Here is a 26219-nt window from a genome sequence, read left to right on the forward strand (position 1 = left end):
GGAGTATTTTGTCTTTATAAAAATAAATACATATTGAATATCACATTAATGCAAACTGTTGATTAATTCTGCAACTTTTTTACATTTGAGTTCACTGACCTCTTGACAGATTTCTCTGACATCTCCTCTGCTATCTCTTTGCGTAGCTCCCATTCCTTGGCCTGATGCCGGCCAATGGGACAGTCCTCCGGGACGGTGAACATGGACATGGTGTTCTTAGTCTCTTCTTCCTTCAAAGCTGAAGCATACACTTCTCATTCATGAGTCGCACTTTGTTATGCACCTCTTGGAGAGAGATCTTAGTGAACTGACGCGACATTTCTGCAAGGAGTGGCACCATCAAAAAGAATGTTGGTTATTTTTATAATTAGTCAATGTTCTTTATCAGGTGTAGGAACACCATGTTATGCACAATGTATTTTATTTTTTTTAAAGTATTTTAGGAACTTTCATTACTTTGGGCAGTGCCATTTTCCATTAGCTTCTCAATCCCTTACTGTGGGTACTAACATGTTGACAACTGAGAGTCATGCTTTGAAATGAATGACATGGCACTATTAGTAGTTCAGATTTCACTCTGCATCTTGTGCCTTGGTCTTAGTCAGGTATCTATAAGGTTAACTACTGCAAGTTCATGTCCTGTTAGAGACCACCCGAGGTCAGTCACTGGATTCCCAAAGTGTCAGACGAGTTGTTGTTGAGTCCTCTGGCACAACTACAAATGGTGCACAGTAAGCATTACTTTAGTTACTTGGTAGGCAATCATAATTAATTATTTTAGGCACAATAAAATAACCACAATGGAAAATAAGGTTTAGGGTTATGTACACTATATTGCCAAAAGTATTAGGATACCCCTCCAATAATGGAATTCATTCAGGTGTTTTAATCACTTCCATGGCTACAGGTATTTAAAATCAAGCATGCAGAAGGATTCTACAAACATTTGTGAAAGAATGGGTCGCTTTCAGGAGCTCAGTGAATCCTGTGCAATAAGTCCATTTGTGAAATTTCCTCACTACTAAATATTCCACGGTCAACTGTTAGTTGTATTATAACAAAGTGGAAGCAATTGTGAACAAAAGCAACTCAGCCACGTAAAATCCCAGAGCGGGGTCAGCACATGCTGAGGCGCACAGTGCGCAGAAGTCGCCGACTCTCTGCAGAGTCAATAGCTACAGACCTCCAAACTTCGTGTGGCCTTCAGATTAGCTCAAGAACAGTGCATAGAGAGCTTCATAGAATGGGTTTCCATGGCAGAGCAGCTGCATCCTATCCTTACATCACCAAATGCATTCATTGCAAAGCGTCAGATGCGGTGGTGTAAAGCATGCTGCCACTGGACTGTAGAACAGTGGAGACGTGTTCTCTGGAGTGACGAATCATGCTTCTCTGTCTGGCAATCCGAAGGACAAGTCTGGGTTTGGTGGATGGCAAGAGAACAGTACTTGCCTTACTGCATTGTGCCAAAGTTTGGTGTGGATTTCTTTTTTCGGGGGTTGGGTTTGGCGCCTTAGTTCCAGTGAAAGGAACTCCTAATGCTTCAGCATACCAAGACATTTTGTACTATTTCATGCTCCCAGGTTAGTGGGAACAGTTTGGGGATGGCCCCTTCCTGTTCCAACATGATTGTGCACCAGTGCACAAAGCAAGGTCCATAAAGACATGGATGAGCGAGATTGATGTGGAGGAACTTGACTGGCCTGCACAGAGTCCTGACCATGACCCTATAGGAATGAATTATAGCAGAGACTGTGATGCAAGCCAGGCCTTCATGTCCAATATCAGTGCCTAACTTCACAAACTCGCTTCTATAAAAAATTCCCATAAACGCACTACTAAACCTCGTGGAAAGCCTTCCCAGAAGAGTTGAAGCTGTTATAGCTGCAAAGGCTAGGCCAATTCCATATTAAACCCTACGGATTAAGAATTAAAGTTAATGTGCATGTAAAGGTAGACTTCTTAAAATAATGCATTAATGTTTGTTATAAAGCATGTTAAATATTGAATCATTGTTCTCTCATGTATCAGAATTAGAAGTATATGCAGCACATTTACAAAGTGTAAACATGTGGTTTAATTTTACATGCAACTCTGTAAGAAAAAGGAAAGCGTGTCATTTTAAAACTGGTGTCTGATTCTACAGAAAATTAGATTTGTATTTTTTAAGGTTTTCAAAGTTGATAATAATATAAGAAAGAAATGTAATATTTAATGCAATATATTTTTCACACATTTACAGACTTTCATATCATTATGGTTTCATTCTGCCTTTGACAATAAATCTGAATCAAACAATGACAGTAATCACAATTTTATTAAATTCACAGCCCTATTTGTAAACGGTAAGAAATACTTTTTTTTCAATTCTGTTATTTTAAATTAATACTATATTTCAGTCACTCATGGATTCAATAACATTGACTTAGTTTATAAACTATGGTTTAACAGAATAACTGGAGGTTGGTTACTTTTTAATGTTTTTTTTTTTCAGCTTTTAAATCCTAGACTATTCATCTTGCTTTTTTGTGTGTGTATAAGAGAAAATGTGGATCTGGGCTTATGAAATGAGATTTAATCAATTTCATCAAGATTTTAGTTTTAAAAATGTCAATTTCTGCAATAGATTAAACTGAATGTTAACAGTTTTATCAGACAGAAAATTATATTAGTTGCTGCTTCCTAGTTGTCTTTTACATATGGACTAAATTGAGGTGTTTGATGTTCTCGGTTCCCTCTTCTTGTGTAAATCTTAAATAATAAAGTAAATTGAATATTTTGTTCTAGCTAGTTGAAGACTGTAACAGTCCCTAATACTTCCACTGGGCTGCAGTGTCGAGCAAATAATGACAATGTCATTATAAATTGATTCAACAAGGCTTTTTTGACCACATTATTTATTGTGCTTTGAGTGCAGTTTTTAGAAATTGCCGAACATACATAGGCACTTTTTATTGCATTATACAACATCCTTAAAACAGTTTACCCATCTTAAAATCTGCAAGTTCAAGTACACAAGTCTATTTTGTGCCAAACATAAACATACACAGAATCTCCGGTTACAAACTGGTTTATCTGGGCAAATGTGTTCCTGTGCCTCTTTACAAAAACATTTATCTGAACAAAAAAATACATTGTTCAAGTCAGAAACATGAAGACTCCCTTGTTTAGAAAAGTTAACAAATGTATGCTCCCTCAAAAAAACATTTTTTTTTAGAAACCATGCAAAATACTGAAACAGTTTATCAGAAAGTCCCATTAGATTTGATATATGAAATATATCCATCACCTACAAGGCACATTGGGAAGGCACGTGGCTCCACGTCTTGCTAACTGAATGATGTATTTCCATGGCTCTTTAGTGCATCACCTGTAGCAAGATAAGGTTTTATGCTGATGTCTGTTCCACTCCTGTGGACTCTACACTTTCTGTCATCCATCCTTGTTTACGGGGCCTGTGCAGCCAAAGCTTCTGACTTGACGGCATCCACTAGGAAGCTGAGCTCGTTGCACAAGGTCTCGTGACGATAGGCCATACGGATCTGCGCCACATTTGTCATACGGATGTCATTACCCTCTGGTCCATCCTGTAGATAATTCGCACCCAGAAAATGTTTCTTCTCCTGCAAGGGAAATCTAAATGTCAGCTTTTTTATTGGGTTGATGTTACATTTTGCATTGGAATGTGTTTAAAATTAGCTTTGAAAGTTTTTTCTAAAGGAAATATTCCAGTTTCAGTACAAGTAAAGCCCAACCAACAGTATTAACAGTATCAAACTTGTTCACATACTATAATATATAATAATATGTGCCAGCCCATTTCGAGCACTGATTGTACCTTTAATATAAGTGCATTTATAAAACATTCTGCTTTTTTATCCTCTACAAATTGGTCCTATTTATGACCATTGTATGCTCCTCGATGTCACCTCAGTTTTTGCCATTTTTTTTTGTTGTTGTTTTTTAAAGAAAACGAGGACGAGCTGAAATTATTTTAATTAATTAGTAACTGTGAAACTATATATTTTTTCTTAGAGCTTAGGACAGAGAGAGACAGAGTACCTGATGAGACAGACCGCTCTGAAGCACACTATTTCTGGCGATCTCACACACATCGCATGTGCTCAGTTTCCACAGTTGTGCTGCTATGGCGTACTCCTCCATCAAGGCCTCCTAAAGTACATAAACAAATCGCATCACCTCTGACTGCTTTAGACGCGTGCACTCAAAGTAGATTAATAATCAACTCATTCAGTGTCTGCAGTGTTTGTTGCTATGCGCGTCATTCATTGTAACTGCTTTCCCTGACCTTTGTGTAGTGGAACTGTAATGGGTCATCTGTGGAGAGGGACACACACAGGCCCTTCTGCAGGAACTCTCTGAGGGGATTCTTGGAATACTCCAGGAACAGGCTGTTGTTGCTGAGCGGAGACATGGCAATGGGCACCTGGGCCAAGTAAAACAGGTACTGCAGCACAGGACTCTGTATTGAGAAAGAACAAATGTTAAACCACAAGAAAACACTACATCGATACTGGCATCTGATGATTTTAAAGGGGTCATGAATTGAGAAATCAAATTTTTCTATATAAAAGCTCATGGTAATATAAGAATATCCTTAAGTTTCAGAGCCGAAAACTTCCTTGTTAGTCAAAGAAAAGCTTTTATAGACACCAGGCCCAGAAAAAAAATGATAGTGCTTCATCCCAATGTCATTGTGTGGCGAAACACTGCCTCTACAGAATAATAAGCACCTCTCATTTAGTAGCCCCGCCCACCGACTCATAGAGCTGTTCGGATCGCACTAGCCAGCAGCAATAAAAATGCCAAAGAAGATAGCAAAATATTGCGCTATTCCTGGTTGTGGAAGAACACAGTCGCTGCATAAGCTTCCTTCGGATCCTAATATTAGGAATGTGTGGTTGAACTTTATTTTTAATAAAGTTCCAGATCACGTGGGGAAGACATGCATGTTTGCTTCATTTCACTGCGGAATCGTTTTTGAAAACAAGGATCCGACAGGAATGGTGCAACACACTTATTTGAGTAAAAAATTGTTTTATATGTAAAAGTATTGCATTGTTATAGATCATTTTGATTATGTGTATGTGTCTAACAGAGCATACCTTTAACATGCTGTCTCAGACATGTATGGGCCACGGCTCGCAAACCCCAACGTCCCAGGGCTATGTGTTTTCTAGGCGGGCTACCAAATCGGAGGCCCGTCAACAGGCCGGTGAATCTCAAATAGTGAAATAATATTCCTTTCTTGATCTGCGCTGGTCACTCTCTTGACATATGCATATGCGCTTATATCCACCGATCGGGCAGTCAAAGTAATACAAAAATAATATTCCAATCAATCGCGGGTGGATGAGAAATAAATCATTGTGTTTGCTTGATAAAGACGTTTATGAGCCCTGTGAATAAGAGAATCATTCCGATTGCGACTTTCAAAACAATCACTGATATAACTAAATAATTTTATAATTATAACTGTATTTTTTGATAATTCTGTCAATGGGTGTGTTTACATGAACGTTCTTAGGCCAATTATGTCTAATAAGCTGACAATGATCATGATCATGTAAATGCGGTAACCCGTTTTCTTTTATCGGAGTGAAGTCATAAACGACGTAAGCATAAACCGATCTGAGCAGGTAGCTCTTTGCCTCTTACAATGATTTTGCGCTGCATGTAAACGCATTAACCTGCTTTCTGTCGGCTTATTGAAGTGCGCATGTGTGATAGGTAACAAAAACGCAAACTTAGAGCAGATTTAAATGCATCCAGACAAAGCGAGCTAGCGTTTTGCATGAAATAAGAACATATATCACAAATGTAGAATTTTAAGACCCAGAAAATTGATACTGTTCTCATGTCATGCAGCAGAAATAGAAGAGGTTCAGTCAAAATGCTGCATCTGTAACTGCATGAGGGATAATATGAGCCGTAAATCTCCCACTGACAGTGCACTCTTTATTTAACATCACAACTGACGTAACATTTGGAATACTCCGAGTCAGATACGGACATTATTATGTTTGACGTCACTACAAGGAAGTAACCCGGTTTATTAATAAAGTCATTTAAACGCGGTTTACTTGCATTGTCAGTTTAATGGTTTGCATGTAAACGCACCTAATGTTATTACGAAGTTCAAATAATAAATACCTTTTTCGTGCTCTTTAATGTGGCACGACAGATCATATAGCTCCTTCAGTTGATATTTATTGCTAGTTACAGCATGAAATAAACATGAATGAACATCAGAAAGTATGTTGGAAGATACAGTACAACTTACCAAAATCCATGTAATCACTCAATCAGCTTGTAAACAATATCACGTTATGTTACATTTACCTCAGAAAAGCCATTCAATGTTCAAAACTGGCTCGTCAGCAAGAAAAATAAACTTTGAGAGGAGAATTCTGATAAATGTATAGGCAATATTGCACATTCATTAACTTGCTCTTCAACATTTAATGTTTGAATAAATCCATCATGTTTTTAAAGATGGCAGTGGACATTACCCTAAATGGGGAAAGCTGAAACAATCCTTACTGTGATGATTTGGTTATTTGCTGTATCCTGAAAGTACACTGCCTGTGGGTGTAATGTTGGGTGGTGTGAGACTGACCTTCTTCAGGTTGAGTCCGTGAGAGATGTTGTCAGCTGTGAGGAAGGCTGACACCAGATGGGTGATGGATCCTGCCTCACCACAGTGAGGACGAAACTGGAAGGTATTGAGACCACGTTCCCTGCAACAACAAAAAAAAATGCTATTTAACATGGCTTAAGACTTCAATTATAAAGCGTTTGGCTAAATTTAAAGGGAAAGCTTATCTTGATATTAGCTTGATTTGTTATGACAATGGGTTGATCTATTGTGACTTACTTTCGTAGGTTGTTGAGGACCATGATGTTGGCATACATATGGAAGAGGTAGTAAGTGTATGGTGGGTTTTCCTCCCCGGTCCACTCTTCCGGTTTTGGACTCTTATGGGTAAATAAGTGATCACTGTGTTTGGACTCATCATCCACACTGTCAAACCCTGTCACCTGCAAAAAAAACATCAAAATCTTTTCATAGCCAATTTTTCCCGTTATTTTACTTAAAAGTTGTGGCTTAACATTTACATAAAGACTGCTCTGGCTGTTCCAATATATAGGCAAGGTTGTGTTTCTTTTATTATGTTGACATTTGGTGGAAAAAAAATTAATAATAAAATCAACCACACAATTACTGTACCTTACGGTTTTGGGCGTAGTTCAACCACATCTATGTTTTCTGTGATTTGATTGTGCGTGACAGTTTTACATGAACTCACATTCATCTGAGAACCATTTAATTGTTAATAAGGCATCTGGCATTGAAATCTTGCTTCCCTAGTAAAATTACTGTTTTGTGCTTAAGCTGTTAATTGCACTGTTGATGTCAAAATGTTCTAATGTGGCATGAATCTGCTCTGACTGGTCTTGCCAGCCAGGGCCGTTTCTAGTCATTCTGATGCCATCATAGACGAAATCCTTATTGGTGTCCCCAGTCAAATTTTAATAAGCAAAACTGGTAAATAATGGCATTACTTAACACATTAACTATATTTGTATATATTTGATAATAAGGATTATTAAGGAAATAAGCAAAATTAAGACCAGTAAAACCATTTTTTAGCCAGATATCTGTATAGCCCTAAACTTGTGGGGACATTTTATGGTCCCCATGAGGAAAACATCTTATAAATCATACAGAAGGAGTTTTTTTGAGAAAGTAAAAATGCAGAATGTTTCCTGTTATGGGTAGGTTTAGGGGCAGGGGCAGTGTAGGGGGATAGAAAATACAGTTTGTACAGTATAAAATCCATTACGCTATCATACGCTATCCATAATGCTATCTGCCCATTCCACAGCATGATTTCTCGACTGCCACAAATACTGCCCTAATTGTGCACTTTTTACTGTACCCGTTTTTTAATTGGCAATTAGTTTGAATTTAGTTATATGGTTAAAAAAGTGCTACCTTGCCAAAGCATTGCCAGAGCTTTTTGATCTAATGGTGTTGTTGAGCGCTCCAAACGTAATCTTTTTTGACAGTACTCTGATCTAATGGCATATAGGAATCGTCAGATTGACAGTTCTCTGATTCAACAGTGTGGGGGAACTAGTGGGGTCAGCAATAACTTAGAAACAACCCCCCCACCCACCCCCAACCCCACCACACACACACACACACACACACACACAAACCCTAGTTTGCCTATGCCTAAAAACGGCCCAGTTGCCAGCTAAACAAAACTCTGATGCACTTACATATTTCAGGAAGACGTGCATTTCTTTGTGTTTCTGAGGGTTAATGGTGGCCTGAAACAGTGGGAGGAAGATGTTCTCTAGCATCTTGGCGAAGTTGGGAACAATCTTCTTTGATCGGAAAATGTCACTAAAACAAAGTACACAAGTCAAGAAGATTTACTTTTAGAAATACTTAATATGAATTTTGAGAAAGTATGAGTAAAAATATAATTTTATATATTTATCATATATGTTGCAGGGTTGTGCCATTTTAAGTAAACAAGTGAAGGGATGTCAACTGAAACCAGAAATGACCTCAGAACATTCATCAGCCAATCAGATTGAAGCATTCAACGATATATATATTATATATATATATATACATTTCCTTAAATTTAAACCCAGTCAGAAATGTATTTTTTACATTTTTCACTGGGTTTATATTTAAGGAACTATATATATATATATAGTGAACGTAGTTCCAGGCAGCTCTCTTGACCGCATTACAGTTCCATATCACTTCGCATAGTTAACTGTAATGACTGAAACTTACAGGACTAAAAAAAACAAAAACAAAAAACAAAGCAACTTAAAGGCTACAAATTACATTTTTTCACTAGTGAGGTTCAATTACAAAAAACGGACAAATTCCTTTAAATATATCATTGGATCAATGTCTTGAGGTGTGGTAACCGTAGTATAAGAGGAATAATTGACTCCGGCCCGTTGAATTATTAGAAAAATAATGCAATGGTGTGGGTGTGCATTATTTTTCTAATAATTCAACGGCCCGTCGTCAATTATTCCTTACATATATATATATATATATATATATATATATATATATATATATATATATATATATATATATATATATATATATATATACTCACACACACACAGATGCTGGTCATATAATTAGAATATCATCAAAAAGTTGATTTATTTCACCAATTCTGTTCAAAAAGTGAAACTTGTATATTACACACAGACTGATATATTTCAAATGTTTATTTATTTTAATTAGATGATTATAACTGACCACTAAGGAAAATCCCAAATTAAGTATGTCAGAAAATTAGAATATTACCTAAGACCAAGACAAAGAAAGGATCTTTTGAAGTCCTTGCCAACTGAAAAGTATGCACATGAAAAATATGAGCATGTACAGCACTCAATGCTTAGTTGGGGCTCCTTTTGCCTGAATTACTGCAGCAATGCGGCGTGGCCTAGAGTCGATCAGTCTGTGGCACTGCTCAGGTGTTATGAGAGCCCAGGTTGCGCTGATAGTGGCCTTTAGCTCTTCTGCATTGTTGGGTCTGGTATATCGCATCTTACTCTTCAAAATACCCCATAGATTTTCTGTGAAAGGGTTAAGGTCAGGCGAGTTTGCTGGCCAATTAAGAACAGAGATACCATGGTCCTTAAACCAGGTACTGGTTGCTTTGGCACTGTGTGTGGGTGCCAAGTCCTGTTGGAAAATGAAATCTGCATCTCCATAAAGTTGGTCAGCAGCAGGAAACATTAAGTGCCCTAAAACTTTTAAAAAATGTTGAACTTGGACCTCAGAGAACACAGTGGACCAACACCAGCAGATGAAATGGCAGCCCAAATCATGACTGACTGTGGAAATTTTACACTGGACCTCAGGCAACGTGGATTGTGTGCCTCTCCTCTCTTCCTCCAGACTCTGGGACCCTGATTTCCAAAGGAAATGCTAAATTTGTTTTCATTAAAGATCACAATTTTGGACCACTAAGCAGTCCTTTTTGTATTAAGCCCAGGCGAGATGCTTCTGATTCTGTCTGTTGTTCAAGAGTGGCTTGACACAAGGAATGTGACAGCTGAAACCCATGTCTTGAATACGTCTGTGCCTAGTGGTTCTTGAAGCACTGACTCCAGCTGCAGTCCACTCTTTGTGAATCTCCCTCACATTTTTGAATGGGTTTTGTTTCATAATCCTCTCCAGGGTGCGGTTATCCTATTGCTTGTACACTTTTTTCTGCCACATCTTTTCCTTCGTCTCTCTCCATTAATGTGATTGGACACAGAAAAAAAAGTAGTTTCAGTACAGCCTCTTTTGCAATCTTTTGCACTGGCCTTTTGTGTTTTGCCCTCCTTGTGCAAGGTGTCAATGGTCGTCTTTTGGACAACTGCAAAGTCAGCAGTCTTCCCCATGATTGTGTAGCCTACAGAACTAGACTGAGAGACCATTTAAAGCTTTTGAAGGTGTTTTGAGTTAATTCTGATTATAGTGTGGCACCAGGTGTCTTCAATATTGAACCTATTTACAATATTAAAATTTTCTGAGATGCTGAATTTGAGATTTTCCATATATCAAATGGAATGGAATTAACAATATATATATTTTAATTTTCTTGCCCATTTGGTTGTGTTAGATTATTGAAGTTTCTGTGTTCAATTTCTTTAAATTCATATGTTAATTTACATTAGAAGAGGACTTACTAAATCCTGGGCACCTGTATCATCCATCCCATGTTAGGGGAGTACAACTTTTGCTTGATAAACCATTTGGACAGGCTGTCCCACTCTTCAGGGGCTCGGCCGTAAATTGAGAGACGGGGTTCTGCATGCTGATATTTACTCTCCTCTAGGCCATGAGCAACCTCCTGCACAACAGAAAAATATGATTGATTTTTTCACACTTAAGAAAATAATGGGTATACTTTGACAGTTATAGTTAATTTTATATCAGTATCAGCATGCAAGTTTATCAATTTTACCTTGATGAGACGTGCAAAATATTCTCCATTGATGTAGTTATCACTTTTGAGGTAGATCTCTCGGAGCTCACTGGCACCCACTGGGTTGTATTTGGAATTGAATTTATCAAAGCGATGAAAGGTTTGTCTCCCCTGTAACAATAGAGCAATTTCTTATTTTCTTACTTTTTAGCACAAAAAAAAAAAAATCATAAAAGCATCATTTGGAACTCAAGAGTTAATCTGAAACACGTACCGCGTGTACATCTAATGAGTCTACTGTGAGATCGTAAGGGTCCATTTTCAGATTGTCAAACACCTGTTTGAGGGTGAGCTTCTTTCCGTTCTTCTCCTGCACCACTCGCTCTGCTTCTGTCTTATAGGTGTCCTGGATGAACTTCAGAAGATGCTTCTGGTTCATGCAGGCAGCTGCGTGAATGTGTGTATCCACCTGAATATTCACAAATATGTATTTACAAGTGAAAAAAGTCTTTATGTAGTAAATAATGTAAATATTAGTGTTTTTGCCACTTTATTTTAAATACCTTTCTGACATTATAGAAATCTCTGTGAGAAACACCTTTCAGTTCCTTCAATTCAGCCATCTCATTCAGCATTTCATGTAGTTGGAACTTAGACATCAGGAAATTAAGCCTTCTGTGACAATAGGTCTTCCTATAAATGAGAATATTGCCACTAAACATGTTTCCTTTTTTTCTGCTGAATTCCACCTATCATTTATATTATTTAGCAACAGATGCATGTAGTGTTATACATTTGGAGTGAGAGATTGCATTGTGTTAGGTTAGGCATTGAAGTGGATGGATTTACAGAGGAGAAATAAAACATAACCAAACTCACGTTGGTCCATCTGCAATCATGGCAAGGACGTGACTCAAGTCAATAGCAAAAGTTTCCAAGTCAGGATATGGCAAGCTTCGTGGCTGATCCAGTTTTAAAGCATCCTCATTATCATAGACATATATGATTCCATCTTTCATCCTGAGTGTGTAGTTCAGATTCTGTGGGAGGTCTTCCATACTGTAGGGATCCTCACCCTCACTTGGAGGGGGACAGATGTCTGGTACCATGGAAATAAAGCACACAGTAGTGCAGATGAATACTAATGTCACATTATATGTATGCCCTGATATAAATAGAAACAGGACTAGATGTTTGTAGTATCACTTTCCCAAAACTAATAAACACCTTACAGTCTTTGAGACAAAATACTAAGGATTTAGGACAGTAATTTCTTACTTATGCTGTCATTATAGGACTTTGAACAGTTAATTTATAGGTGCATGATCTGTTGCCAACCATGACATACCTGGCAGCACTTCATCCTCCTCGCTCCATTTCTCATTGTTTACGCTCCTTAGAAACCTGGCTGTGGTCCTGGGGAAATGATGATATGCCAGCCGGGAATATTTTTCTCTGATGAAGAGTGCTTTCAGCAGAGTTTTTGCTGCCTGCTCATAGTCCTCGACTGTTATCTGTCAGAAGTGATCAAATATGAATTAATTGAGTGAACTTTAGGAGTACAGAATATATACTACAGTTCAAAAGTTTGTAAGAGTCTCATATGTTCACCAAGGCTGCAATTATTTGATCATAAATACAGTAAAAATAGTAATATTGTGAAATATTATATCATATAATTTTATTTTAGTTTTAGTTTTCTATTTTAAAATTTTAATTTATTCCTGTGATGGCAACTCCAGTCTTCGGTGTCACACAATCCTTCAAAAATTACTCTATTATGTTGATTGGGTGCTCAGGGGAAAAAAATGTGTATTATTATTATTATCAAAACAATTGTACTGGGTTATATTTTTATAGAAACCATAATATATATTTTCAGCATTCTTTGATAATTGGAAAGTTAAAAAGATCCCGGAAAATGATGTTGTGTTACTTTATAACTTTATTGTCCTAAAAGGCAATTCTTGTGCAAATAGCAGCATAAATACATGTTCATATAGCAACACAGTAAATCACACACATCAAATAACACACATTCATAACAAATCATTAAGAAAGGCAATAGCAGCAGGTATAAAGGAGTTTTTGTGTCTGTTAGATTTACACAGGGGAGTTTAAATCTCCGACCCGATGGAAGCATTTGAAATTCAGTACTTAATGGGTGGGTAACATCTGAATGGACTAACTGTGCCTTCCTAGTCACCCTATAATCATAGATGTGTTTAATGGTCCTTATATCAGTCCCGATGATCTTACAACACATTTTAACAATACTATTCAACTTACTCCTATTCCTAACATTCAAATTACCATACCAGCAAATAATAGAAAAACTTAAGACAGATTCGATAAAACAGGAGTAGAACATTCTCATAAAAGACACATCCTTATTAAAAGTTCATAGTTTCCTCAACAAATACATACGTTTAAGTGCTTTTCCTCTAATGCAATCAGTATTTGTTTCAAATTTTAACTTGTCATCGATTATAGTCCCTAAATATTTGTACTCTTCCACCACATCTACCTGATGTCCCTCTATGAAAACAGGTGGCACATATACAGAGTTCTTCCTGCGAAAATCAATGTACATCTCTTTTGTTTTTAAAGGATTAATATTTAAGAAAGAGTCTTTGCACCATTGAATAAAGTGATCAACCACTGGACCATGATTGCCATCTGACTCGGTAAGGAGAGACACGATTACGGAATCATCTGCAAATTTAACAATGTGTCTTCCTTCAAAAGCACTCCGACAGTCGTCAGTGTATAAAGAAAACAAAAGAGGAGATAAAACACAACCTTGAGGTGTATGTGTGTGCGCATAATAAGGATTAGCAGTGTGAACACGTAGGCCTATGAAGTCAGAACATGCTGATGTAAACTATTTGATTCTGAAGCCTCACCTCTATTGGTCACACAGGTGTGACTTGCTTGTACTTTTTTTTAATATGATGAATTCATAGCTGTCTGGCTCAAATTAAATACCCTGCCCAGTTATTAACTTTCTTGAACTGTCCCTTATATTATATTATATTATATTATATTATATTATATTATATTATATTATATTATATTATATTATATCATACCTTAATATAAAATATATACAGTACATAAGGAATTATTGGCGACAGGCCGTTAAATAATTAGAAAAATAATGCACACCCGAGGTGGTAATGCTGGTCAATTATTCCACTTGTACTATGGTTACCACACCTCAAGACATTGTTTAGACTATATATTTTTGTTCTTTAAACACTTGTGTGTAGGACTAATTTCTTACGCATCAAATCCCAAGACTCCATTGCTAATTATAAAACGTCATTTTAGAGCTAGTAATGGAGGCTGATAGCAGACTAATAGAGTAAATAGAGCGAAAGAGAGGAAGATTAAACATAGGCTATGTGAATTTAAATGTGTCTCTCAACAGTGTTTGGCAGCTGTAAGATGTAAACTTACTTAAACTGTAAGTTTATCTGCTCCAAGAACAGCAACATTTTTACCTGACTAGTGAGAAATGTCATCTAGTTTTAAATTTGTTAACCTTCTTTAAAGATAAAATTGTCAGAGCAACATTGACAACACAATTCTGTGCAAATGTTTGTCTGTACTCTGTGAGCGAGTTTAAATGGTAGAGAGAGTGGGGCAAAAAGAGTATGTGCTTTCCATACATAATACAACATAATTTTGTCGTAAAAACTTGGAAAGAATTTGTTGGTTTTATCATATTGTTTACTATATTCATTTGCTTGGTCAATGTCTGTAAGGACCTTTTGAAATAACTGAAATAATTAATGTGGTCAAGACCTTCTTGGAACTACTTTTGTGCTTTTCCCTGAAAATAATTGCATTCTTTAGAACATTCGTCAACCAATCCGATTTAAGCATTCAATAGCCCAGTAGTATATTTACATTATATACCTTATTATATATAACATACTATTATATTTAATATATAATTATGTAAAATACGTAAGGGATAATCCACGGCTAGCTAGTATGTATTAAACAAATTTATGCACAACGTGGAGGCAATGAACCGCCATTAGACAGAGATAAAGTAGATCCTGAATGTTTCTGTGGGTTTTATTGCACACCTTCCAGCCAATCAGAATCAATTATTCAGCTAGACCATGGTATAATTTTATATATTTCAAATTTTTCTCCTACCCCTGCACAGTAGTCTCCACTGATGGTGACCCTCTGGAATTCTGGGATATTGTCTGCCATAGGGTCTGCGGGTGTGGAAGGGGTCAGCATGGGTGAAATCACAGACATTGCCCAATCTTGAGCAGCTGGGATTTGCAAGGAAATTGATTGGGATCGCATCAACTTGAAACTCTGTTTCCTAAAATGATTAATAAATACATATTGAATATCACATTAATACAAACTGCTGATTAGTTCTGCAACTTGTGCCACATTTGAGATCACTGACCTCTTGACAGATTTCTCTGACATCTCCTCTGCTATCTCTTTGCGTAGCTCCCATTCCTTGGCCTGATGCAAGCCAATGGGACAGTCCTCCGGGACGGTGAACATGGACATGGTGTTCTTAGTCTCTTCTTCCTTCAGAGCTGAAGCATACACTTTCTCAGCCAGGAGTCGCACTTTCTCATCCACCTCTTGGAGAGAGATCTTAGTGAACTGACGCGGCATTTCTGCAAGGAGTGGCACCATCAGAAAGAATGTTGGTTATTTTTATAATTAGTCAATATCAGGTGTAGGAACACCATGTTATGCACATGGTGCACATTTGTTCAAAATATTCTAGGAACTTCCATTACTTTGGGCAGTGTCATTTTCCATCAGCTTCTCAATCTATGATCATGACACGAGCCTGTATCTATTCCACAAAATTCCTTACTGTCTGTGGTCAAATGAGACTAGAAAGTGTACAGTATGTTTGTGTTATGACTGAGTTATCAACATGTTGCCAAAACCTGACAACTGAGAGTCATGCTGTGGAATGAATGATATGGCACTAATAGTAGGCCTAGTCTTTGTAATATTAAGAAATTATTTGCTGGATTTTGCCAATGTAAAACCATTACTGAAGGTAGTAAATGTAACTGATGGTAATTATGTTTACATACATTGCAGTTTGAGTTTTGCAGCTGCACAAATCATGCTTGTACATAACAGAAACATGTCCTTAAGTATCTGCCCAAACGTTCAGATTTCACTCTGCATATTGTGCCATGGTCTTAGTCAGGTATCTATAAGGTTAACTACTGTAAGTTCATGTCCTGTTAGAGACCACCCGAGGTCAGTCAGTGGATTCCCAAAGTGTCAGACGAGTTGTTGTCCTCTGGCACCAAACTACACATGGTGCACAGCAAGCATTACTTTAGATACTTGGTAAGCAATCCTGATTTTATATATATATATATATATATATATATATATATATATATATATATATATATATATATATATATATATATATATATATATATATATATATATATATATTACACAATAATAAATGATATTTGTAATTAAGCATGTTAAATCATGTTAAAGTCATTTTTCTTTCATATATCAGAATGCATAACCAGCACCATTAAGCAGAAGTATATGCAACACATTTACAAAGTGTAAATTTGTGGTTTAGTTTTACATGCAATGCTGTAAGAAAATGCAAATGGTCTCGTTTTAGTGTTTTAAAAGTTGATCATATAAGACACAAATGTTTAATGCAATATTTTTAACACATTGTGGTTTCATTCTGCTTTTGAAAATCTGGTCAAAAATCATGAACTTAGTCACATTTTTATAATTTGCCAGCCCTAATTAAGAAATAATTACAAAAATCTGGTTGTTTTTAGGTTTATACAGGTACATTATCCTAATAGAGAGTACAACAATATGTTAATATTTTTATTTACTTAATACAAAGTAAATATTTGGTGAAAATAATATAATACTGGAAACAACATGTTGTCTTAGTAATATGATGCTTAACATTTTCTACACACAGTATAAATGTTTATTTTATTGAATCAATCTTATATAGCTGTCATTATATTTTTTGAAAGGGGATTTTTATATTGGGGTCCTTGGCATCAAAATTTGAAAATCCCTGTTATGCAGCATGCTTCTAAAATGTGATTATTGGATAAGTAATGTGTTGAATTTATCATTTGAATTTGTCTCAAAGCATTTCACAAATGACTTTTCAGGTATTGTGGAATGTTTTTTTCTCTAGTCTCTATGCCACTAGAAAGAACCTCACCACCCTTCCTCCTTCATTCACACACATACTCCCTGTGCTATCAAAACAACATTTGCATCCTGTCCAGTAGGTTATAGTTTCATATCAGTTGCAATGCCTTGGCCAACTTTCTATTTCCCATATCACACCGGATATGACATCTGTTTATTTGAGGCTGAGTGCTCATATTGAATGGGAATGTAGGTCAGACACATCCCTATAAACAGTTTTTAACTGGCAGGCAGGGTTATTAAGTCAAGTCCAAGATTGTTGACTTCCACCTGTGTTGACATGTAACTAGATATTCCACAGCACTGTCAACAGCCCACAGCCCCTCGATACAGACGCTTGGCCAGCCTGTCAGATGGATGATTCCAGGCCCCTCTCAGCCCTACCCATCTAGGAAACCTAGATACCAGACGCACTTCTAGAACAGCTGTGTCTTACGCGTGGAAGTAAATCCTCAGTTATATATCTTAGTAAAAACCATTCATATATATTCTTACTGTAATATATGCATTAAAGGGGTCATGAATTGAGAAATCATAAAAAAATAAAAGGTCATGGTAATATAAAAATATCCTGTAAGTTTCAGAGCTGAAAACTTCTAGTTAGTCAAAAAAAGCTTTTATTGACACCAGACCCACAATCGATTAAACAATCGATCTCAGAATATGCCACACCTTGATGTCATTGTATAGTGAAACACCGCCTTAACATAAGATGAACAACGCCTGATTTTGTAGCCCTGCCCACCAACTTGCCATGACATGACATAGGCCTACATAGAGCTAAACCGGATCAAACCTCTAAGCAATAAACATACCGCATAAGCTAAATTCAGATTCCAATATTATGAATGCATGGGTGAACTTTATTTTTAATAAATAGCCAGCTCACGTGCGTCAGACATTGCACGTTTGTTCCTTCAATTTACTGTGGAAAAAAAAGACTGGATTGCAGACAGGGTAAGATTATATGAATTACATAACTTTTTTCATATGTGATATTATTGCATTGTTACAGATCATTTGATATATACTGTGTGTAGGCCTACGTGCATCAAAAGCCTGAAAAATCATTTATTTGTGGAGTTACTAGTTCATTGCAATTCGGGATCAGACTTGGGTACCGATATGTATGGGCTAGGGTTTGTAAAGCCCAACGCCCCCGGGGCTGTGTGTTTTCCAGACGGGATACCAAAACGTAAGCCTGGCCTGCCGACGGGCTATCTTAAATAGTAAAATAACATTCCCTTCTTTATGTGCGTTGTTCACTCTCTTGACTTGATATCTGAAGGAAAAATACAATTTTGGAAGTTTTGATCATGCTGTCTGCATACTGAAAATCTTATCCAATCCTAGCTGTGGGCATTTACTTCCAAGTCACCAGTGTGACATGCCCATAAACAGAGCGTTGCAGAAGAGAGCCTCAAAACCAGGGTAGAAAATAGCCTATTAATTCAAAATTCAATCAGATCGCAGGAGACAGGAAGTGAAGCTAACGTTAGATTTGGATGTGCCTTGATGCATTCCAACCTTGAAATGTGTCCTCCAAAGGCAGCATTTTCCAGGTTTCGGATGCAGCCATTATATATATATATATATATATATATATATATATATATATATATATATATATATATATATATATATATATATATAATCAATTAGATATACATGTATTATTCTATATATACACGTCTTAAGAAAAACAAATTATATATAATTAGTTTTTCTTAAGACATGCATATATACAATAATGCATGTATATCTTATTGATTTTTGACTAAATATGTTAGTAATTGTCAAAGAAATTGTTTACTATACATACATATATTACAAATATATCTATATCTTGTCACCTTTCTATTGAAGAAAAATCCATCCAAAAATCTATTTAACTCAATATCCAATTGTTTGACAGTCACTGACCCCTTTTATTCAGCTTGATCAATCCTATTGTACACGATGTTGGAATACACACTTTCTCTTACCTTCGTTAGCTATTTTTGCCATGGTTTTACTGGATCTCTGTGTATGGACTCTCTATTTTCCTGTTGCTTTATAACTGTGGTCTTCAGTTCTAGGTCTTATTTTGTCTATGAAGCAGCTTCAGTGTTTTCTAGTCTTGAGTATCCCGCTCCCCCCTATTTAAAGGTTCTGACAGCATCATATCAGCAGAGAGCCCTGGCTGGACGTCACAACAAGCTGCAAACTGAAGCTTATTCTAAATGCTGGCAGGTTCTGGAGCTTGCTAGCTGTCAGGACCATTTCCCAAAGCCCACTGTTATATATATATATATATATATACACATATATACACACACATATATATATATATATATATATATATATATATATATATATATATATATATATATATGTGTGTGTGTATTTATGTGGAATAACATTTTCTTGGCATTAACTAGTCACATTACTGAACCTTTAAAGACTGGATACGCTTTGGCTTATACAATGTATACACCAATGAAAACAGGTTGTTTACATTCCCAGCTACAACCTTAGCAACTTGTATAACAGCTCAACCTGATTTAAACCAGATTACACTATGTCCTACCCCTAACTAGAATCACAGGTTACTCCTTTTTTTAAGTCAACATAACTCATAAGCCTCACTGTACATGCATTATTATTAGCAAGCTTCTAGAAAGAACACGTTGACACACATATGACCCAGAGGAACACTCTCTTCCAAACAGCATCCAATAATGTGCTAATCCGTTTTCATACATCTCCATGGCTGAAGTTACACTCACCTAATTTTGCTGGACCTTGAAATGAGGATGGAAGACCCCTAAGCTTAAAGTATATGAGCAAAGCATTCTCAAAACACAACAGCTCAGCTCATAAATGCACTTATTTACCTGCACTTTGAGAAGGTCAGGCTACCACGGTGTCCCAGAGAAAGTATAAGAGGTGACAGACAGGATAGCGCTGTTTATTTGTGCCTATTAAAACCGTGGCTCGTCCGACCTTTCCTCATTTGTAGGGGAAAAAAATTGGGAGAAACGGAACTCCGCCCTGCAGCGTAGCACTGGCTCCATACCTGCTTTTCCTATCAAGCCACTGCCCCCTCCCCTTATCTCAGAGATGGAAGAGCCTAATTTTCATTTTGACATAAAAGTTCAGCCCACTAAAAACAGAAATAGTTTGGCAAGACTATGTGTTTAATGATTGCGCAAGCCATCGAGCCTGGCATGAGCAAAGTACATCACTGCAAAGAGGTTATTTATAGAACTGTTCAGTGCTCTTTTGATACAGCACTTTATAACATGCTTGCAAAGAATGTTGAGGACACCTTGTCGCGCTATACTTTTAACCTACATTGATTGAGTGACAATACCAGACAAAATGTCTGCATGCCAGCTTTTAGGAGTTTGTGCAGTGGACCTGCACATTAAACATACAAGCCTTTTACAAAGACAAAAATGCATATTGTGCAAGCCAACAAGAAGCAGCGAGGTATATTATCATATACTGTGCCAAACTTACCCCTCCCAAAGTTGGGTGTTGATTGTTGCTTAGACAGAGGGGTTCCTTTTCTGCTCATTTTGTACAGCGTAGATACAACACGATCTCTAGTCAAATTTCCACCTGAGAGACGAAAGTAAACTCCTCATGTTCTTAAAATGCATTGCAGGAATGAAAAATGCCACTGTAAATACACAGATTCATTTTAAGAATACTACATCAACTGTTTACCTCTCAGTGAGCAGATGAAAGCTAACTGCTAAGCTTGTGGTTTTCAAAAACAGGAAATGGAAATTCATTAGACCAACTAACTATAATCTGATCATTCTGCAATGTCAAACAAAAGTTAATGTTTCCTAGAGTGTTTATTACATTTCCTGAGCATTTGCTTTACAGCATATGCAACATGTTCTAGTGTTTAAGGGTGAAATAACTCCTGATGAACACTAAAATGCTGTTAGCTGTCATCTAAGCTTATCTCAAGAACACAGACAACATGCAGTTCTAAATGAGGAAATGCCTCAATGTTCAGAAAAACACCACCACCCTTGTTAAATCTCTCCCATCTATAATCCTTCAATTTCATAAAGAAAGACATCGTAAAAGAAATGTACATGGATTAAGACTGCAGAGAGGCAGTAATGGAATGAAGCTTCAGTCCTCAACAGGTTCAGACCTGCAGGGGATGCTTGATATTAGGCCACCACAGGTTACAGCCTAGGATACTGTGGTAACCTAACAGCCAAAGGGTCAGTCAACTTTGTTTTAAAGAGATATGAACCTACTCACCTCTGCCCGTTATCCTTGAAGTTAGTCTGTCTCTCTCTCTCTGTGTGTGTGTGACAGTCCCTTGAGAGATTATGCTGTGTTCTGTAGTGCAGCGCTCACTGGGTGTGAAGATAAATGCCTCACGCTTTTACAAGATGCAAAAGTGAAAAAATGTCACAGCACTTAACCCTTTCCGTGCTTAGTGGTTCAGTGGTATAGGGAACCTTGATCCTAATCTAATCTCGTTTGGGGGGTGTTTATTTTGCTTTTGTTCTCAGAACGTTTATAGTGGCTGCGTTTTGTGACTATATTTGTAGATTTGAATACATGTTTGCATGGACAAGACTTATTAGGATATGTTTCGCATTATATTATTTAACACAGGCCTACAACTTACATCCTCATTCATCTTAGAATAAAACTGGCAATGAGATGAAAGCGAATGCTTACCTTCACACAAAAAATTGCGTTCCATTTTGCTGTTTTTTTTTCTCCCTTTTTTCTTATCTATCGACTTTCATCTTTGTTGTAGGCGTCTCGCACGTGTTTTCACCATGTTGTGGTGAATTACCATAACTTCAACTTTTACAAAACACATCTTGAGACCAATTAATCTAATGTACGTGTAAAATATTTTAAACAATTCTGAGAAGTGGCCTACCATTCTTTTAAGTGTAACATGTGTCTGTTTTGCATAGGCTATCCAACTCACCTCATGAAGGATATTTCGTGTAAATGTATTTTTATATGCAATAAAGTGGCAGTAAAATTAACTTAACTTTATTTTGCTTTTGAATCGGTAAGTATAAATAATTTTTATTTGTAACTATTTTGTTTCCTTTTGCTCTAAAACGTGAAACGCTTGAGGCGTGTATAATGGATAGGGAAAGCGCGCCCTCTGCTGTGTTTGTAAAGTAGTTCAAAAAGTTCCGTTTCCCACAGAACACTTGCCAAAACGATTTATTAAGTTATATATTTTATTGTGGCTACTTTATTTAGGTTACGTTAATTGATCATGTAAACTGTTTGTAAAGTAAATTAAGTGTTAGCGTTGAAAATGATGTCAGTTCCTCATGATGCCGGCAACACAATGTTTAAATTTTTCTTTTGGTCCACATAGCCTACCACCCATATGTTTACTTACTATAATTGCAATATATTTGCTTATTTATTTATCTTTGAGTTCAAGGTAACGACCTAAAAGTTGCCCAGGAAATAAGACACAACATGTCCTCACTCACACTTGCTGAAGTTTAATAGGTTATTCATTAACACATTATTGAATGATTCATGTGGAAAAAATGCTTCGCATTATAGCGATATGAGCTCACAGGATAAACATCTTATTTCAAAATAAACAATAGTTTCTTAAGAATACATACAGTATGTAGATATAAATATATGCACTTTTAACGTACAGTATTTTCGTAATATACATCTTTATACACATTAATAATAGACTACACTATAATATTAAAGTAGCTACATTATTGCACGGCCCCCACAGTATAGATAAATCAGTGTTCAAGTATGTGGATGTCCTTGAGGACAACAAAAATAATTTCTTCCATGTTCTTCATCATTGGTCCTCCAGGGTAAATAGCTTCATAAAAGTTAGTTATTTTTTTCCTCTTGATATTCTCTCTCCATCCTCTTCACTGAAAGTTTGGGCTGGCAGAATCCTGGGTTGTTCCTTCATTCCTCCAACAGAGGGCGCATCAGTGCTGCAGAAGAGACAGAGAGTCAAGTCCCAAAGCTCCATAAGAATGACAAAAATGCTAAACACATGCACAGAGCATTGACCGTCTATTTCCTGTCGTATTTGCCTTAGACCCTCACAAAGTTTTTTTTTTTTTTTTTTACATTATTTTTTCTCAACTGATAGCACTCCTTTTTTCCGCAACCACTTTAAACGACCTGAATCCTTCTCTGTCCAACCCATCAGGCAGAGGATGGAGAGAAGGATGCTCCACTTGCTCCTTTGTGCCTGAAGAGAGTACACTAACGTTCAGCAAAGGACGTATCAGAAGTATCTCAGTAAACAGAGCCAATATAAACCAAAGGCTCGGGACAAACCGCAGAGGTGCTCCTGGGTTGTTCTTTAAATCCCTTTGTGGACGGTTCGAACCCATGCCAGCTTTAGACGGCCTTCGTGGAAAGTTAGTGCAGGGTGGTTTTGCGGGAACGAGCGTCTTCTTCGGCGTCCGTAGCCTCCTGAGCCGATCTTATCAGGGGGGGCGTTGCTAGTCTTCGTGTGCATTATATTCAGCAGGTGGGCCAGTTCGTGCACCGAGCAGGTGGCCAGATTACAGCGCGCTCTTTCAACTCGTTTGACTGCGTAGTCTGGTTCTGTCCGTTTTACCCTCACGCTCCTGGAAAGAAACAGAAAGCAATTTAGTTTTCCTTTATCTGCTGGTAGTGATTAGTCAGTTTGGCCTTGATGTGTGTTTTTATCCACTCATACCTGTGCTGTGGTACAAATGACTCAGTACCGCTGTCACTCTGAGTCAGCAAAGCTGTCGAGTCACTCTCGCTTCTCTCAGACACGCTGCTGACATCTTTCCTCACCTTACCCTGAAGCCAAACACTGAGCCTAGCAGATGAAAAGAGAAACCCATGAGATTTTATTCAAAATCAGAGAGTTCTGAATGACAAGAGTGGTTCAGTCATGAGAGCGTACCTTCTCAAACCATCTGTATTCAGAGGTTTTGCACTTGTGATGCTCGGCAGAAACGCAGTCAGCACACACCACAGGAAAGCCTTCTGAAGCAATGAGTTCATTGTGAATGGAACCTGTGGAAGAACATGTAGCAATGTTATGATTCACATCCAATCCATGGTCATTTTAGCGTCTTCTCATGAAAAACACCTGATTTTTGAACTAAAGTCCAAATGACTTGATGTTCCTGCACCTTGTTGACTCCACACTGGTCATTCATTTATTTGGAAAGTTACACAGAGGTTAAGTTTTGCTCAACCGTGTCATTTCCCAGTAGCAGGTCTTATATTTGCCTGGGACAAGTGCACGCTGGGTGCAATAAAAATGACTTGCCAGAAAGTCAAATGTCTTGCTAACCATGTTCTTGCCTTGACCTTAGAAACCACAATGTCAGAGAAGAAACCACATACCTGATAACTTCGGTTGCTCTCTAGGAATCACTGCACACTTGAAAAGCGGTGATGTTGAAGTCAGTATTTTTGAGTATTTCCAAGTTGTGTCCTTGGTTGGCTAAGGATGAGTATTCAGCTGTGACACTGCTAATGGTCTGAGTTACTCAGAAAAACCTGAGTGCTTTATATACTTTACAGGGGGTGGGAAGGGGCGGGAGTTGTCTTGAGTGATAGCAGCCACATCCCTGTTCTAAACTAGCCAACAACTTTACGTGCCCTGTCTTAAAAGGATGGAATATAACCCCTGAGAGAAATCATCATTCCAGCATTCCTGTAATATCGTTTTTAATTAGATGACACCATTTGTTTTGTTTCCAAATCATTTTCATATCTCCTGCATTGGTGTGTTCACAGGGGGTTTTGAATCGTAGATGGACAGAGTTGGGATTCATTTACCAGACAAATATGCTTCAGCATCAGCCTTGTAAACATCTGATGATTAACTTCCTGCGAAGCATCTGGAATGCACATCTAATTGGTGATCGAGTTTATTTCAAATGATGTGACTGGGAGATGTTGTCCTTGGGATAATGACTCCACACAAGCCCTCACACATTCCAACCACCTACACATTTTGTTAACAAGTTAGGAATGTGGAATTAACGATTTCTATATCGAGTACAGCTAATATGACACCGGATGCCTTGCCAAAATCATTTGTGAATGGAACATGCCCAAATTTGTAAGTGAAGCGAGAGGAAAACTAGATGGTAATTATTTCAGGTCAAATATTTTTCTCACCCCAAAAATGTTCTTTGGTTCTTCTCTTTGGATTGTTGTGTGTTCATGTTCCATATTTTGCAGTCCACGGGCATATAAATTCAGCCTTTACATTATATATATTGCGTAAAAGTCTGAGGTTGGTACGATTTTTGAAAGTTTTGGAAAAATGTATCTTATGCTCAGCGAGGCTGGTCATTTATTTGATTAAAAATATTATAAAAGCGGTCTTCCAGTGTCACATGATCCTTCAGAAATTATTCTAATATGCTGATTTGGTGCTCAAGAAACATTTATTATTATTTTAAACGTTCAGAATAGTTGTGTTGCTTAATATTTTTGTGGAAAATCATACTTATGTCTTTACTGTCACTTTTGATCAATGTGTCCTTCAAAAAACACCAAAACTTTGAAACCATATATATATTTCAATGTTTTGACGGTATTACTAGTTGTACACAGCTGTGATCAACTGTTTTAGCACACATTAGACACAATAGAATTGCAAATAGGCTGCGTGACTATGGTAACTTTATGTTAAGTGCCTCATACGGCTGCTGGAAAGTTCCTGCCAAGTGAAGACATGCTCAGGAAAGACAACTTTACTCCTACCAGTTTCCTTTGAGTTGAACAACACCCAATTCTATATTTAACCCTGAGCAAAGCCTCTCCCTCTCATCATTTTATCTGTAGAAAGTAGAAACACAGTGTTAAAAGTTTTAAAAATGTGTTCTGGAAAGATAAGACGCAATCCGCTGCGCTCCAGCTCAGATGTTTCTAGTCTTGCAGCAGTGTAGTTGCTTGATTGCTCTTGGTGTAAGTGACAAACTGAATCCATTTGTGGTCTTCTAT

General features: G+C 37.2%; 2 protein-coding genes across 7 annotated transcripts; both read right to left on the bottom strand.

Moving 5' to 3' along the window:
• Window positions 1–2880: 2880 nt before the first annotated feature.
• Window positions 2881–21966, bottom strand: ampd3b (adenosine monophosphate deaminase 3b). Of its 4 annotated transcripts, none has more exons than XM_067420372.1 (16): window positions 21927–21966; window positions 20730–20831; window positions 15436–15658; window positions 15168–15345; window positions 12343–12508; window positions 11874–12093; window positions 11558–11687; window positions 11269–11463; window positions 11034–11165; window positions 10756–10919; window positions 8311–8437; window positions 6899–7062; window positions 6641–6761; window positions 4310–4483; window positions 4063–4173; window positions 2881–3623 (listed from the first exon to the last, which is right to left on the bottom strand). In XM_067420372.1, the coding sequence occupies exons 1-16, from the start codon at window positions 21949–21951 to the stop codon at window positions 3447–3449; spliced, it is 2409 nt and encodes an 802-aa protein (XP_067276473.1). In that variant the 5' UTR covers window positions 21952–21966; the 3' UTR covers window positions 2881–3446. The 4 variants fall into 4 exon arrangements, with proteins under 4 accessions (XP_067276473.1, XP_067276474.1, XP_067276477.1 ...); XM_067420373.1 differs by lacking the exon at window positions 21927–21966 and adding an exon at window positions 21498–21635; XM_067420376.1 differs by lacking the exons at window positions 20730–20831; window positions 21927–21966 and adding an exon at window positions 20102–20555.
• A 747-nt stretch (window positions 21967–22713) lies between these two features.
• On the bottom strand, window positions 22714–24737 carry admb (adrenomedullin b). Of its 3 annotated transcripts, none has more exons than XM_067419743.1 (5): window positions 24606–24737; window positions 24157–24269; window positions 23941–24069; window positions 23553–23848; window positions 22714–23200 (listed from the first exon to the last, which is right to left on the bottom strand). In XM_067419743.1, the coding sequence occupies exons 2-4, from the start codon at window positions 24255–24257 to the stop codon at window positions 23578–23580; spliced, it is 501 nt and encodes a 166-aa protein (XP_067275844.1). In that variant the 5' UTR covers window positions 24258–24269; window positions 24606–24737; the 3' UTR covers window positions 22714–23200; window positions 23553–23577. The 3 variants fall into 3 exon arrangements, with proteins under 3 accessions (XP_067275844.1, XP_067275843.1, XP_067275842.1); XM_067419742.1 differs by having other exon boundaries at window positions 22714–23463; XM_067419741.1 differs by having other exon boundaries at window positions 22714–23848.
• Window positions 24738–26219: the final 1482 nt, after the last annotated feature.

This window comes from Pseudorasbora parva, chromosome 16 (genome assembly GCF_024679245.1).
Source record: "Pseudorasbora parva isolate DD20220531a chromosome 16, ASM2467924v1, whole genome shotgun sequence".
NCBI lineage: Eukaryota > Metazoa > Chordata > Actinopteri > Cypriniformes > Gobionidae > Pseudorasbora > Pseudorasbora parva.

Coding starts and splice junctions, on each gene's coding strand:
- ampd3b (XM_067420372.1), bottom strand. CDS start 21,951: ATGGAACGCAATTTTTTGTGTGAAG. Junction 12,509..15,167: donor GTGGAGACTACTGTGCAGGG/GTAGGAGAAAAA, acceptor CACTTCTGACAG/ATAACAGTCGAGGACTATGA. Junction 11,688..11,873: donor ATGATTGCAGATGGACCAAC/GTGAGTTTGGTT, acceptor TCTCATTTATAG/GAAGACCTATTGTCACAGAA.
- admb (XM_067419743.1), bottom strand. CDS start 24,257: ATGAACTCATTGCTTCAGAAGGCTTTCCTGTGGTGTGTGCTGACTGCG. Junction 24,070..24,156: donor AATACAGATGGTTTGAGAAG/GTACGCTCTCAT, acceptor TTCATCTGCTAG/GCTCAGTGTTTGGCTTCAGG. Junction 23,849..23,940: donor TCATTTGTACCACAGCACAG/GTATGAGTGGAT, acceptor GTTTCTTTCCAG/GAGCGTGAGGGTAAAACGGA.